This window comes from Lampetra planeri, chromosome 4 (assembly GCF_965212315.1).
Source record: "Lampetra planeri chromosome 4, kcLamPlan1.2.h2, whole genome shotgun sequence".
Taxonomy (NCBI): Eukaryota; Metazoa; Chordata; class Hyperoartia; order Petromyzontiformes; family Petromyzontidae; genus Lampetra; species Lampetra planeri.
Genome location: NC_136110.1, coordinates 21,365,504 through 21,381,213, shown reverse-complemented (window position 1 = coordinate 21,381,213; position 15,710 = coordinate 21,365,504). Strand labels below are relative to the sequence as shown.

At 48.9% G+C, this 15,710-nt stretch overlaps 1 protein-coding gene and 1 long non-coding RNA gene across 4 annotated transcripts in view; one reads left to right on the top strand and one right to left on the bottom strand.

Moving 5' to 3' along the window:
• Nucleotides 1-15,710, top strand: part of GLYCTK (glycerate kinase) — a 17,039-nt gene extending 1,329 nt beyond the window's left edge. Inside the window, exons 2-7 of one of the 3 annotated variants that reach the window (XM_078593515.1) lie at nt 5,980-6,153; nt 6,843-7,099; nt 7,772-7,923; nt 8,889-9,064; nt 11,903-12,571; nt 14,223-15,710. In XM_078593515.1, the coding sequence (XP_078449641.1) occupies nt 5,980-6,153; nt 6,843-7,099; nt 7,772-7,923; nt 8,889-9,064; nt 11,903-12,571; nt 14,223-14,543 (1,749 nt within the window). In that variant the 3' untranslated portion in view covers nt 14,544-15,710. Of the gene's footprint in view, nt 1-3,387; nt 6,154-6,842; nt 7,100-7,771; nt 7,924-8,888; nt 9,065-11,902; nt 12,572-14,222 lie in introns of those variants that run through there. The other 2 variants (XM_078593517.1, XM_078593516.1) reach the window with 2 other exon arrangements.
• Nucleotides 11,135-15,165, bottom strand: LOC144717832 (uncharacterized). Its single transcript, XR_013585151.1, has 2 exons — nt 14,162-15,165; nt 11,135-12,442 (listed from the first exon to the last, which is right to left on the bottom strand). It is a non-coding gene; the product is annotated as an uncharacterized LOC144717832 (long non-coding RNA).

Genomic DNA, 15,710 nt, shown 5'->3' with positions numbered 1-15,710 from the left:
TCACCCACATCACTTACTCACTCACTCAGATCACTCACATCACCCACATCACTCACATCACTCACTCACCCACATCACTCACATCACTCACTCACCCACATCACTCACATCACCCACATCACTCACTCACATCACTCACATCACTCACTCTCACCCACATTGCTCACATCACACACTCACTCACATCACCCACATCACTCACATCACCCACATTACTCACATCACTCACTCACATCACTCACATCACCCACATCACTCACATCACCCACATTACTCACATCACTCACTCACATCACTCACTCTCACCCACATTACTCACATCACTCACTCACATCACTCACAACACTCACTCACATCACTCACTCACATCACTCACAACACTCTCACCAACATCACTCACATCACTTACTCTCACCCACATTACTCACATCACTCACATCACCCACATCACTCACTCACATCACTCACCCTCACCCACATCACTCACATCACTCACATCACCCACATCACTCACATCACTCACTCACATCACTCACTCTCACCCACATTACTCACATCACTCACTCACATCACTCACATCACTCACTCACATCACTCACTCTCACCCACATTCCTCACATCACTCACTCACTCACATCACCCACATCACTCACATCACTCACTCACATCACTCACTCTCACCCACATTACTCACATCACTCACTCACATCACCCACATTCCTCACATCACTCACTCACTCACATCACCCACATCACTCACATCACTCACTCACATCACTCACTCTCACCCACATTACTCACATCACTCACTCTCACTCACATCACCCACAACACACTCACATCACTCACTCACACTCACAACACACTCACTCACATCACTCACTCACACTCACATCACTCACAGCACTCACATAACTCACTCACAGCACACACAACACATGATAAGAAGTTTTTGGGTTAGAGCTCGTTAATGTGTCGTTAAACCCGCCGCAGCCAATTATTAGTAAGCAATTAGTAAGGTTTGTAACGTAAACAAGACGTGACGATTCGTCACTAGTTGAACACAGCGGTTGTGTGTTGTAGAGTAAACCCACTAAAACATTTACAATTCTAGTGTAGTGTATAGTGTAGTGTACTAGTTGAGCACACCGGTTGTGTGTTGTAGAGTAAACCCACTACAACATTTACAATTATAGTGTAGTGTATAATGTAGTGTACTAGTTGAGCACAGCGGTTGTGTGTTGTAGAGTAAACCCACTACAACATTTACAATTCTAGTGTAGTGTATAGTGTAGTGTACTAGTTGAGCACATCGGTTGTGTGTTGGAGAGTAAACCCAATACAACATTTACAATTCTAGTGTAGTGTATAGTGTAGTGTACTAGTTGAGCACAGCGGTTGTGTGTTGGAGAGTAAACCCACTACAACATTTACAATTCTAGTGTAGTGTATAGTGTAGTGTATAGTGTAGTATACTAGTTCAGCACACCGGTTGTGTGTTGGAGAGTAAACCCACTACAACATTTACAATTCTAGTGTAGTGTATAGTGTAGTGTATAGTGTAGGATACTAGTTCAGCACACCGGTTGTGTGTTGGAGAGTAAACCCACTACAACATTTACAATTATACTGTAGTGTATAGTGTAGTGTATAGTGTAGTATACTAGTTCAGCACACCGGTTGTGTGTTGGAGAGTAAACTCACTACAACATTTACAATTCTAGTGTAGTGTATAGTGTAGTATACTAGTTGAGCACACCGGTTGTGTGTTGGAGAGTAAACCCACTACAACATTTACAATTCTAGTGTAGTGTATAGTGTAGTATACTAGTTCAGCACACCGGTTGTGTGTTGGAGAGTAAACCCACTACAACATTTACAATTCTAGTGTAGTGTATAGTGTAGTGTACTAGTTGAGCACAGCGGTTGTGTGTTGGAGAGTAAACCCACTACAACATTTACAATTATAGTGTAGTGTATAGTGTAGTATACTAGTTGAGCACACCGGTTGTGTGTTGGAGAGTAAACCCACTACAACATTTACAATTCTAGTGTAGTGTATAGTGTAGTATACTAGTTGAGCACACCGGTTGTGTGTTGGAGGGTAAACCCACTACAACATTTACAATTATAGTGTAGTGTATAGTGTAGTATACTAGTTGAGCACACCGGTTGTGTGTTGGAGAGTAAACCCACTACAACATTTACAATTCTAGTATAGTGTAGTGTATAGTGTAGTGTATAGTGTAGTGTATAGTGTAGTATACTAGTTCAGCACACCGGTTGTGTTGGAGAGTAAACCCACTACAACATTTACAATTCGAGTGCCGTGACATTTCACCAGTAATTACAACCGGCATCATCAGGCGACGGCCAGAATTGTTGAGAAATCCTATTTCGGTGAGATTTTATAATATCGGTAGCAAGTTCGGAGACACCATCCGTCAAGTGAATGGAATGCATTTTTCATGTATTCGTTGGTTTGAGCGGAATACATTACAACACAGGTATAAATAGAGGGGATAAGTGTGAGACAATCACATGGCTGGCACCCCATACGGTTAACCAGTATTCTTCTGCAGGGAAATTGAGATTTTTAGATCCACACGGCGTAAAGCCGCTTCGATAGGGCAAAACAAATGTGTCTATTTGTTTGTGTGCGACTTTGTAGGATGAACGTTGAGATTTCTAATGGTCGCGAGGTGACCAATAAGGTCTGAATTGGTCTCTAATAAGGTAGTTCAAGTTCATTTATTAGGTATAGCCCTGTGAGCCATTCAGCTCTTGAATCGGGTGCAACCGCAACAAACAAAAAACAAAAACATGAACAAAAAAACATCTTAAAGTGAATATGTGACTGAGTGCAAACAGAAAATACAAGAAAAGACAGCAAAATATTGCAGAAAAAACACCGTGCACCAACGCTGTGTGCAAAAATCCCAGTGGGATGCAAGTCAAACAACCAACAACAACCACAAGACAACTTAGATTAAGGCCATCAGTCTAACTATGTACTAAAACAAACAAACATGGTAGGGGGCACTGATAAGAGGTTTACAGGTATGCAATCACGTCTGAAGGCCGGGGGGGGGGGATGCGGGTTAATGTGTGCATACAAATGACAATAGATTTCCATTCTCTTGTCAGCAAGAATCCTGAGACGAAACGCTTCTGATTGGCTGTTGGGGCCAGTCGAGCGACGCCCCCGCCCTCCCACCCCCTCCCCTCCGCGTTCCGCGCGCTGATTGGCGGAGACACTCGAGGTGGAGCGCGTGCGCGCGGCTTGGAGGTGATTCGCCCCGCAGCGGAGGAACACAGCGCGCGGAGCGATACACGGGCACGGCGCTTCACCGCCGCCGAGGGACTTTGCCGGCAGGTTTTTTTTTTGTAGCTTTCACGACACCTCGTTTTTTGAAATCCACTGTCGTTATTCTCCATCGTACACGCGAATTCAACTCATGTCAGCGACTCCCACTTTTCTTAATAGCTTTATTTTGGTGATTTCAGAAACTTTTTTTGGTTTGGCCATGTTTGTTTGTTGTAGTACGGAGTTAAACTGATGGCTTTAATCTAAGTTGTCTTGTGGTTGTTGTTGTTGTTTGACTTGCATCTCACTGGGATGTTTGCACACAGCGTTGGTGTACGGTGCTTTTTTTCTGGAAGATGTTTTCTGTTTTTTCCTGGATTTTTCTGTTTGAAGATGTTTTCTTGTTCATGTTTTTTGTCTGTTGCGGTTGCACCCGATTCAAGAGCCGAATGGCTCACAGGGCTACACCAAATCAATGAAATAAAAAAACTGAAAAGGCACCGTGGGAATTGTAATTTGCCGCATCACGTGATTCCGACGAGCCACGTGATGTCCACCACCATCAGCACGTGGCCTTCACGTGCAGCACAACGTCGAGGCGGGCGTTGTCACGTGGTCCGGATGCGCCCCAGCTGGGGCAATCCAGAATCAAGAATATTTATTTACGTGGGAGGAATACGATGAGCTCTAGAGTTCTTTTTCACAGACGTCCAGTACGTAGCGGGTCACAACGTTACATCAACAAACAATACACAACACGACAGGAGTGCAAAGTCAGTTTAACACATAGTAGTCGTAGGCTTTCGCGACCAATATCTATAATACATTTGGGTTAGATCGCGTAAATATGAATGTGTCGTTAAACCCACAAGCACTTCGTTACTAGTGTCGAGGATGTTCGGGACATCCTCACACACCAACACCACACAACCACGGGTTAGGGAGCGCTGCCGTGCTACGCCACCCAATCCGATTATTGAGGGAAGGACACTGAACGGATTGGCCCCCAGGAGGATTAGCAGTAGAGGGGTAGGCCCGAGAAGAGAGTGAGTGTTAAAAAAATTAACCCGTAAAAACAAAGTTTTTCACTATAAATCCTTTATATGTGTGGCATCGGTTTTATTTTATTATTCACTTCTGTTTTTCTTGAGTAAGAGTTTCATTTTTATCACATTGGTATTTAAAATTAAATATGAAAAAAATGTTTTTCCTAAACAGTGGAAAATTTTTGAATTTTTTTTTTCACGAAAATAAATTGTCACGCACAACGAGTCTGTGTGCAAAATGTCAGCTCGATTGCATCACGGGAAGTGGGTTAAAAACGACCGAAAGATTTGCATGGTCGTAAGCGCGCAAGCAAGCAAGCAAGTGAACTTAATATAAAGGATTTAAAAAGGGCGGGAGACGGGCTATATAGGAGAGGCGATTTGAAGGGTTCGGGGTTGGGTTTCGATGAGTGGAAGTACGGTGTGAATTGCCTTGAGAATAAAGATCCTGCTTAAACCATCTCAAGTCTCCTATTAACGAATTGGCATGTTCTGTTTACGTGACAAACCTTATTGGCTGTGTCGGGTGGTGGCGGGTTTAACGACACATTTATATTTACGTGATCTAACCCAAAACACCAATATAGAGTATTGTCAAGGTAAACAAGTAACTTCAAAATAAATATCAAACACGTTTTTTATCTGACCTGGTAAAGCCCACTCAGATATTAACTTATTTTTCAAAAGTGACTTGGCCACAAACGATAGCTCAACAAAGTGGCTAATTATTATTATAGCAGCAAAATAATCTCAATTCAATGGAGACCCCCCTCCCTACGATTTACTCCTCTCTTCGTATCCATTGTTCTCCGGCCCGTCCAGCCCATGAGCCCCGTTGCAGTTACACCGCCTGCGTACTTGATAACTACGGCAATGGGATGCCTCTCATAGTTGCCGTAATAACAAATAAAGAACGTGTTAAAAATGTATCTGCATACGAGACTGTGATGGGTGGGACGTGTGCCGCATGGGAGATGATGGGTTTCGATTTAAAGCTTTCGTGACTGCAGGGATTCATATTCTTGGTTCTTTCGGTAAAATCACGTAGAAGGGAAATAATAAAATAATACAAATAAAACAATAAAATTCACACGACGTTTCGGCCACAACGCAAGCAGCCGTCATCAGATGATGGGTTACCAAGACTGGCTGGCATTGGAATGGCATCCGGAGGTCAACGACCAATTTGAATACATAAAGGATGGTGCTGACGAGACTAAGATTGGACCTTGGTCACGTGTAGTAAGCACTGGATCTCGCAAATCGAAGCTAATAGCTCAGTGGGCCTTACCTGGTAAGACAAAACATTGTTTATTTTTATTTGTATATGTAAGTGATTTGTTCATCTTTCCTAGACTCTGCACTCCTGTCGTGTTTTTTTGTATGTTAATATTCTGACCCGCCTCTACAGGACATCTGTGAAAAAGAGCTTCACGGCTCATCGGATTCCTCCAGTATTAATAAAGATTCTGATTCTATAGGAAGCAATAGCAAGAGTGGCACCACATGGTCCACGTTGTTATCAAGTGGCATTGCAGAGTTGCGATGTGGATGTGTTTCGATATCGTGGTTGTGACGGTTACGCTATATGACGCGCTTGTAAATATGGCTGTGTTTGTGGAGTAGTCCCAATGCAGCTTTAACGGGACCCACGCCGTCATGCTCAAATGCGTGAGGCTCCATCGACGTTGCGTCTCGTCGGCCGCCGCCTTCGCCCCGCTCCGCTCACGACACGACATGCGCCCGTCGGCTGGCGGCGTCACGCCGGGCAGGAACCCCACTCTCTGCAGCGACGCGGAGGTCAGTCTCATGTGTACACAGAAAAATACAAAACATGTTCACACCATTCGGCCAGGTGATCAAATCATCCGCAATGCACCCGATCTCGTGAGATCTCAGACGCTAAGTAGGATGGAGGCTGGATAACTGTTTTTGAAAGGTGACCACCACTTGTAGGTTTAGGGGCTCTGTGGTGGGCAGCAGATGGCAATGCAGAAACAACCCATTGTGATAGAGTCCAGTACTTTTGGCATGTCTGTGCTCCCGGCCTTTATCAAGCCGCACCACCATCATGGTGAGGTATGGTCACATAATACCACCTTCCCTTTATGGTCAAGAACGTCCCGCCCCCCCTCACTGATTAGCACGCCTGGCTATGGTGCGAAAGAAGTTCAACGTACCCATGTAAAGGTTAGACGAACTCGTCTCGTTTCATTCTCTCATTTGTATTGTTTTGTTATTCTGTTTCTCTTTTGCTTTTAACCTGAACGAAACAGCATAACGTTTGTACGATTCTCAGATGCATACGTGTATCATAAGTTTAATAAATTGATTTCAGCCAATTAAATGATGTATTCCTACGTTATTACCAGCCTGCATTAGACGACACAATAGGTTTTGTACGAACTATTTCACAGGTGTCCATCTCCCTTTGAGATTGGAAAAGAGCGGTGCTCCCTCCCTCCCTCCCCCTCCACCACCCGCGGCAGGAGCTGTTCCGGAGCGCCGTGTCGGCGGTGCTGCCGCTGGGCATGGTGCGGCGCAGCTTACGTGTGGAGGGGGGCGACACGCTGAGCGCCGGCGGGCGCCGCTTCCCGCTGCGGCACAACGTGACGGTGGTGGGCTTCGGCAAGGCGGCGCTGGGCATGGGCCGTGCTGCCGAGGAGCTGCTGGGCCGCCACGTGGTGCGGGGAGCGCTCAGCGTTCCCGTGGGGGCGCAGGAGAGCCTTCGCCAGGCCGGCAAAACGTACGCATGCACGCGCAGGCAGGTGTGTGTGTGTGTGCGGGGGCACTATGAGCACCGAGGGTAGGCGAGTGCGAGGCGCTACGGTCGATCCCGGCGAACGGGCTTCCATTCCTGGCAGTTGTGAACGTTATGCAATAAAAAAGAATAGGTTTTACCCTTTCTGGCGATAAAACAGCTGTTGAGATGATCAAACACCAAATATAAACGTTTTTCAAGGAATAAAGTGTCCAATAAGCACACGTACTTGTGGTGAACATGCAAAAACAAAACACGCTCCGCTAATAAATGTCTCCAAAACTGATTGGTCGACGCCAGAGACCGCCTTTAGGGCCTAGTCTCACCCAGTGTCAGACCAGAGAACGCCAAATGGCATTGTTACAGCTTTTTAATGGTCCTGGCACTGCACCCTCCCCACCTTCATGAAATCAACTGACGTTGAGTGCATAGTGTGGTGTGCTCAATATCAGCACTGGGGAGAGACAAAGGTGGCTGGGCATTATGACATTGGTCACAACCGTTTGTTTAAGATATTTGTGGTGGCAGGATGGCCAGACATCTGCAACATTTTACCGCGCACCGTTCTCTGTTAAAACCAATGTGGCTCTGCGTGCCAAATTGGCTCGATATAATCGGCGAGTTGAGAGCAAGCGCGTGGGATTTCTCACGTTGCAGAGAGATGCTTCTGCAGCCAGACACCAAGCTGAGGGTGTTCGAAGGGGCCCTCAATAACCTGCCCGACGAGGGGTCGCTCGAAGCTGCCCGCTACATCCAGCGGCTCGTGGAAGCCCTGAGACCGAGCGACCTACTCCTCGTTCTCATCTCAGGTGCCGCCCCCCCCCCCCTTGCGCTTGAGTGATTGCCGTCTCGGTAGCGAGAGACCGCAATGGCACAACGAGGGGGGAATGGAGGGGAATTTAATGTAAATTGAAGTAGCCAAAGCTGAGCGGGTAATAGATGGGCACATTTCATCTGGCAAAGTGGATTCCTACGCTCGCGATACGCGCATTGCAACGCGTTTGGGAGAAATTGTTAATTTTAATTCACGCAATTACTGTATCTGCTATTTTTTTCCCCCGAGACTCATCGTCGGTAGTGTTAACTACCTCGCCTGCTGTACAAGAGGTCGTAAGTTTGATCCCGATGCCGGAGTTTGCATGTTCTCCTGGCGTTCGCTTGTATTTTTCTCCGGATCCTCCGGTTTTTCACTCCTCATTCACAAATATGCGTTTATAGTATTGGGCTGTTATAAACTTCCACATGATAAGCCACTTCATTGGACTATCATCTGTCGCCAGGTCGCTTCTGACAAAAAAAGTTAGAAAGCTCAGTGGGCCTTGCCTGGTGAAATAAAATAGTTTACATCTTGCGCACATGTCATCGCTCCATTTCCACACGATCCACCGACCCCCCCCCCCACACGTTTGTGGACCATGGGCCTGTGCACCACCACCACCACCGTCACTTTGACTGCTGGTAGCGTGCTCGGTTCCCAACCGGGTACCCGATACCCGTACCCTACCCGATACCCGGCTGCCCATACCCGGCCGGGTACGGGTACCCGTTTGCGACCCTGGTGCGGCCGGGTACGGGTAGGCCGTGAGTCACTGGTGAGTGAGTCACTGGTGAGTAACCGTTTGTCACTCATTTCGGGTAGGGTACGGGTACGGGTAGGGAACGGGAACCCGTACCCGGCCGGGTACGGGTACCCATTTGCGACCCTTGTGCAGCCGGGTACGGGTACGGGTAAGGAATCAAAACCTGTTTGCGACCTCTGACCACCGCCCCTCAGGGGGTGGCTCCGCCCTGCTGCCCGCCCCGGTGCCCCCCGTGAGTCTGCAGGAGAAGCAGGAGGTGACGCGGCTGCTGGCGACGCGGGGGGCGGCCATCGGCGAGCTCAACGCGGTGCGCCGCGGCCTCTCGCTGCTCAAGGGCGGCGGCCTTGCCCGCCTGGCGCGACCCGCACAGGTGACGGGAGGGCGGGCACGTGTATGTACGTATGCACGTTGAATCTCTATCGCAGGGGTCGGGAACCTTTTTGACTGGGAGAGCCATGAAAGCCAAATATTTCTAAATATATTTCATTGAGAGCCATATAGTATTTTTAACGTATAATAAATTAAATGTCTTACTTTTAATGCGACTTCTGGTGCTGCATGGTTTTGCTGATGGCCTTGTAGTCTGGTTCATACGTGGTGAGGTTGAGCATCATGCAGGCGTTGAGGCTTCCGTCAGTTAAACGTGAGCGTAGGTTGGTCTTAATGTTCCTCATATGCGAGAATGACTGCTCACATGCATATGTAGAGCCAAACATGGTCAATACGGCAATACTCACACGCTGCATTGTGTGGTATGTCACAGGATGCTCGTTCCAAGTTTTAAGAATCAGCTGGTCTTCAGGTTGAAGATTTTTCATTTCTGTCCACTTGTGTTCCCTCGCAAGCTCTGCTCGCTGTCGCGCAAGACTTTCAAACTCTCGATTAAGTGACTTGAACTTACTCATCCACATGTCTGATGACTTCAGGTCAACAACTTCCAGCTCAAAGTCTCCGATAGAGTCCCCGGGGATGCATGTCAGGTCGACTTTGTCCACTGCACACTCATGTGGATGAGTGATGAACTTGAAAAGACCAGTGCGCGCACGAATTTCTCCAAAACGTGCTTTGAATGACTGCAGGAGATTGGACGTAAAGCCAGCTAGCTGCTGGAGATCCAGATGTTGAGTGGAGTCACTTGCTAAGCATGCATCTCTAAATTGTGCCAGTCTTTCAAAGTGCAGAAGACGACCTGTTTCAATGTCCCTGAGAAAGACTTCCAGCTTGCTTTCAAATGCAAACACTGCTTGTTGAAGGGATGAGATTGTATTTCCAATACCTTGCATTTTCACATTGAGCTGGTTCAGATGGCCAGTTATGTCCACGAGATAGTGAAACTGCAGGAGCCAGTCAGTGTTGTCTAGATCAGGATGCTTGACGCCTTTCATTTCAAGAAAAGTCCGGATTTCACTCAGGCAAGCTGCAAAACGGCTGAGCACCTTCCCCCTTGACAACCAACGCACGTTGCTGTGTAAAAGCAGACCGGGATAATGATTCCCAACTTCTTCTAACAGAGCTTTAAACTGGCGATCATTTAAAGCTCGGGCAACAATAAAGTTGACCACTCGAATGACCAGCGACATCACCTCACCAAGCTCCTGGCCACACGTCTGAGCGCAAAGTGCCTCCTGGTGCAGGATGCAATGAAAACTTAGGATGGCTCTCTTTTCATGTTCACGGAGAAGCGCTACAAATCCTTTGTTCTTCCCCAACATACAGGGTACACCATCAGTACAGACAGAAATAAGTTTATCCATCGGTAGTTTTTTTTCTTTAGCAAACTCCATGAAAGACGTGAATAAATCCTTTCCTCTTGTTGTCCCTTTCATTGGCAAAACAGCCAAGCTTTCCTCACGCAGTGTGTCACCTGCAGCATACCTGGCAATTATACTGAACTGAGATAGATGGCTAACGTCTGTTGACTCATCTAACGCGAGAGAAAAGTATGTCCCGGCGTTTATGTCCTTAATTTGTGTTTCCTCGACTTGATTTGCCATCATGATGTTACGATCGTGAACAGTTCTTGCTGACAGAGGCATGTCTTTTATTTGTTTGATTATCTTGTCTTTATTTGGGAAGTCATCAAACAGTTCATTGGCCACATCAAGCATGAATGTTTTGGCATACTCGCCATCTGTGAATGGCTTTCCATTCCTTACTATTGCCAAAGCACCCCCAAAGCTAGCGGAATTCCCGTCACCTTGCTTGGTCCACACACGTAGTTGCTGCTGACTCGTTTGCACTCTCCGCTTTAGCTCTTCGCATGCCTTTATCCTGCTGTCCCCCGCTGGATATTTCGATGCAAATGAAGCATGGTGCGTATCGAAGTGCCGCTTTATATTTGACCGTTTTATCGATGCAATTTTATCATTGCATATTAGACATACCGCAGATCTTGTTCTCTCCACAAATGCAAATTCCTCTGTCCACGCAGCCTGGAATGCACGGTAATCATCGTCTTTTATTCTTTTCGCCATCTTTTCCGTTACAAGGGTTGAAGCGGATAAACTAGTTGGCTATCTGATCAAATGGATTTCTTCACCTTTACAATGACCCGTGACATGCTCGCGAGCCATTGGTTCCCGACCCGACCCACGGGTCATGGGTCACGGGATCCGTGACCCGTGAAATTTATCTTCAAAACTAATTTCTGCTTACTTTAAAATGACACAGTATTATTAAGCAATTTCACAAGTATTTTAAAATCAGTTCCAAACTGATTTTTTTTTTCAACTCAAAATTGTCTGGGAGCCATATGCCGTCACCGGAAGAGCCATATATGGCTCGCGAGCCATAGGTTCCCGACCGCTGCTCTATCGCATCGTACGTAGCCAACCGCGCCGATCGGAGGTGCGGCACGCCACGTCCTGGACAAACGCGGGCGCTCTCGCGCAGACGCTAACTTACATTCACAACTCGCACACGAGTGCTCGCACCTACATATACACGCTCGCACACTCGTAGGCATACGCAGGAGCACATACGCAGGAGCAGTCAGCCAGTCTGCTGGCTAGAGACTTCATCAGAGACCGGTCAGGATAACGTCTAAAGGAACAACATCGGAACGGCAGCGTAGATGACAACTAAAACAAACCCACTTTTTGAAAGAGCTTTCAAATTTGCGAGATACTCGCATACAGGCAGCAAGTGGGTACCACCGTGCAGAGGCACGAGCAGGGATGGCATGACGAGATGCCCTTGTGCGCTCCAGGTCGTCACGCTGATCCTGTCGGACGTGGTGGGGGACCCCCTGGAAGCGATCGCGAGCGGCCCCACGGTGCGCAACCCCACGACCCCGTCGCACTGCCTGGACGTGCTCGGCCGCTACGAGCTGCTGGGCCGCGTTGCGCCCTCCGTGTTGCACCACCTCTCCCACCCGCCGTCGCCCCGCTCCGACGACGACGACCTCTCCCACGTCCTCAACCTCATCGTGGGCTCCAGCGGGCTGGCGCTCCAGGAGGCGTGCGCCCACGCCGCTCGGCTGGGCTACGAGCCGCTGGCGCTGTCCCGCTCGGTCACGGGCGACGTGGCGGACGCCGCCGAGTTCTACTCCCGGCTCATCGCGTACGCGTGCCGTCGCCTACGCTCGCGCGGAGGCCCCACGGGCGGAGGGGATGCGGAGGACGAGGTGGACGAGGTTGAGGAGGCGGAGCGTCTAAAGGAGGCGGCGGCGAGGTGCGGCGTGGATGATCTGTCGACGGAGGCACTGGCCGGCACGGTGGCGATGGCCGCGCGCCGCCGGGGAGGGCGCCTGTGCGTGGCGTGCGGGGGGGAGACGACCGTGAGCGTCGGGGGCGATGGACGGGGCGGGCGCAATCAGGAGCTGGCGCTGCACGTGGCTCGGAGGCTTGGGGGCTTGAGACAAACCCAGCCCATACAGGTACCAGACATACCACCACCAGCCGAGCCAAGATAGCCAAGCAGACACTCGCCACAACTCGTAATCCTAATCGCAGCAGCCAACCATGCAACTGACCTCTAACCCCAACAGGCATCAGGGTTTTGACTTAAAACTTCCGTGACTGCAGGAATTAATATTCTTTGGTTCTTTCGGTAAAGTCACATCAATAGAAAAAAATAAAATATAGTGAATAAAAATACCACTACGTTTCGATCGCAACACAAGCGGTCGTCATCAGGAAAAAGGGTTATAGCCTCTAAAGGAAAACTGTTTATAAAGTTTTAGAGATGGGCGTAGCCCAAGTGTGTCAGCACCACCAGCAATGCCAATGCAGCAGCACCAGCAATGCCAATGCAGCAGCACCAACATTGCCAATGCAGCAGCAATGCCAATGCAGCAAAGGGCCGCTGCACACACCACACTCCACACACCACACTGCTGACGGTGGAGGTTGATTGACAAGAAAACAAGTCAAGTCATGAACCAAAGTGGTTGATTACATCTTTCCAATGATTGCTGAGTCTATAACCATCCTCTCTGTTGAATTCGTGTCTGTATATATGGATGGCTTCATGAACAAATCTTTGTTGATAGCCAGGAGGCTTGCAAAGTACCATCGTCTTAGAGAAATCAATTTCGTGTGAGCCGGCCGCATTAAAACAATGATCAGCCATGTATTGGTCCTACCGTGTTTCAGATCTGCCTTATGTTCACGAACACGGTCCGAGACATGTCGCTTAGTTTCCCCAATGTAACTGCTGCCGCAGATACAGCTTAGTTTGTAGACGCCGGGATATTGCATGTCAGGAATCTTGTACTTCAATCAACCTCCTGTCCTTGTCAATCAACCTCCAGTCAGCAGTGTGGTGTGTGGAGTGTGGTGTTTGGAGCGGGGTGCAGTGAATTCCTGGTGGCCCATTGCTGCTGCATTGGCATTGTTGGTGCTGCTGCATTGGCATTGTTGGTGCTGCTGCATTGGCATTGTTGGTGCTGCTGCATTGGCATTGTTGGTGCTGCTGCATTGGCATTGTTGGTGCTGCTGCATTGGCATTGTTGGTGCTGCTGCATTGGCATTGCTGCTGCATTGGCATTGTTGGTGCTATGCCCATCTCCAAACCTTTATAAACAGTTTGCCTTTAGAGGCTATGACCCCTTTTCCTGATGACAACCGCTTGTGTTGCGATCGAACGACGTGGTATTTTTATTCACTTTATTTTTTCTATCTACGTGACTTTACCGAAAGAATAGGCATCAGGGTCAGTGTTCAATTGCCAGAGGAATGGCAGCAATTATTATGATTATCCGAGTGTTGTCTTCCGGGTTCGGCTGAATGTTCAGCATTTCTTCTCTCTCTGCAGTCGTGTGTGGCGAGAGCTTGAGAGAAGAAATGCTCGGCACGCGGTCTAACCCGGAAAACCGCACTTGGATTACGAGCGGCTGTGAAAACCTACACGCGGCATCCATTTCCGGTTTCTGTGCAAGCATCGGTGTCTATGCAAGTTTCAGTGCGAGTCTACGGGTCTCTTCTGTGTGAGCCAATGAGTAACTGAGCTGAGCCAGTATACTCACCGGGAGACAGTTGCGTGAATAGCCACCCGCATGTTGCACGTTTCCCCCCCGCACCCACCAGTCCCCACTCGGGCCCGTTGCCGCACCGAGCGGCGTCGGTGACGTCGGCAACGCCGTGGACGCGACGCGCGGCTGCTCCGCCGTGTTCCTGAGCGCCGGCACGGACGGCCAAGACGGCCCCACGCCGGCGGCCGGGGCGCTGGCGTGGCCCTCGCTCGTGGCCGAGGCGCGTGCGGCCGGGGCGGACGTGGAGGAGGCCCTGCGGCGCAACGACTCGTTTGGGTTCTACTCGGCGCTGGGCGAGGGCCTCGTCGTCACGGGGCTCACAGGCACCAACGTCATGGACGTGCAGCTCGTGCTGGTGCAGCCGCGGCAGCCGTAGAGGCAACGGTGGCGGCGGGGGGGGGGGGCAGCACGGGCGGTGAAGGGACACGGGCAGTGAGGAGAGGGGACAGGCAGTCGTCGACAGGGAGGGGAGCAGCGGGGACTAAAGCAGAAGTCTCGAGAGAAGTGTAACTTCGAGTTGTTGTAACGTTCTGAACCCCGTGGCTCTACTGGACATCTGTGAAAAAGAGCTTCATAGTCGGATTCCTCCAGTGTGAATAAAGATCCTGATTCTGAATAGAGAGAGAGGGGAGTGCAGAGAGAGAGAAGAGTACAGAGAGGACAAGTTGAGAGTAGTAGTCGTAGTAGAGTGAGAGACAGGGAGACCAGCAGTAAGGAATCGTCACGAGCAGTGGAGGTCAGACAGAATAGCAACTGGGGTGAGGGGCAGGAGCGTGAAAGGGACACCAGCAGTGGAGGAAGGAACACGAGGAGCAGAGAGGCGGGCCGAGCGAGCGGTGGAAGGGGGGCCGTCACACCGGTGCTCGAGGAGGAGGAGGGGCGGCTTCGTCTGCGGCTTAATTTTTTGTTTGTAAATTGAATCTTGCTCGACTTTTATCTCTGTTCAAAATGAACACGAATCGTTACGATGAGGTGGTCGAGGGGTTCCTAACGACGGACTCTTGAGGAGCGAACCAGTACCGCCGCTAGACCCGATTAGGGCCCATGGATTGATTACACCGGGCTCTCAGTTTCAGGAGGAGAGATGATCTCAGACTCGTCACAATGTGGCCGTAGCACTTTGATCTATGAAGATTTAGAATCATCCTTGCCGAGTATCAAATGAGAGATACAAAGTGAGTGTTTCATCAAGGTAAAATCTCGACTTAAAGCTTTCGTGACTGCAGGAATTCATGTTCTTGGGTCTTTCAGTAAAGTCACGTAGATAGGTTCAAAGAAAATAACAAAAAACTACGGCGTTTCGATCGCAACACAAGCGGTTGTGATCAGGAAGGAAAAAAAGAACGCTTGTGTTGCGATCGAAACGTCGTAGTTTTTTGTTATTTTTTTGTTATTTTCTTTGAACCTATCTACGTGACTTTACCGAAAGACCCAAGAATATTTCATCAAGGTGTTTTTGCTTCACGCCTTGATGCCATCGTTGCTATCCGAATGTAATTTATGACAATAGAAAACGGTGGAATTAAAACAATTTTTCTCACTA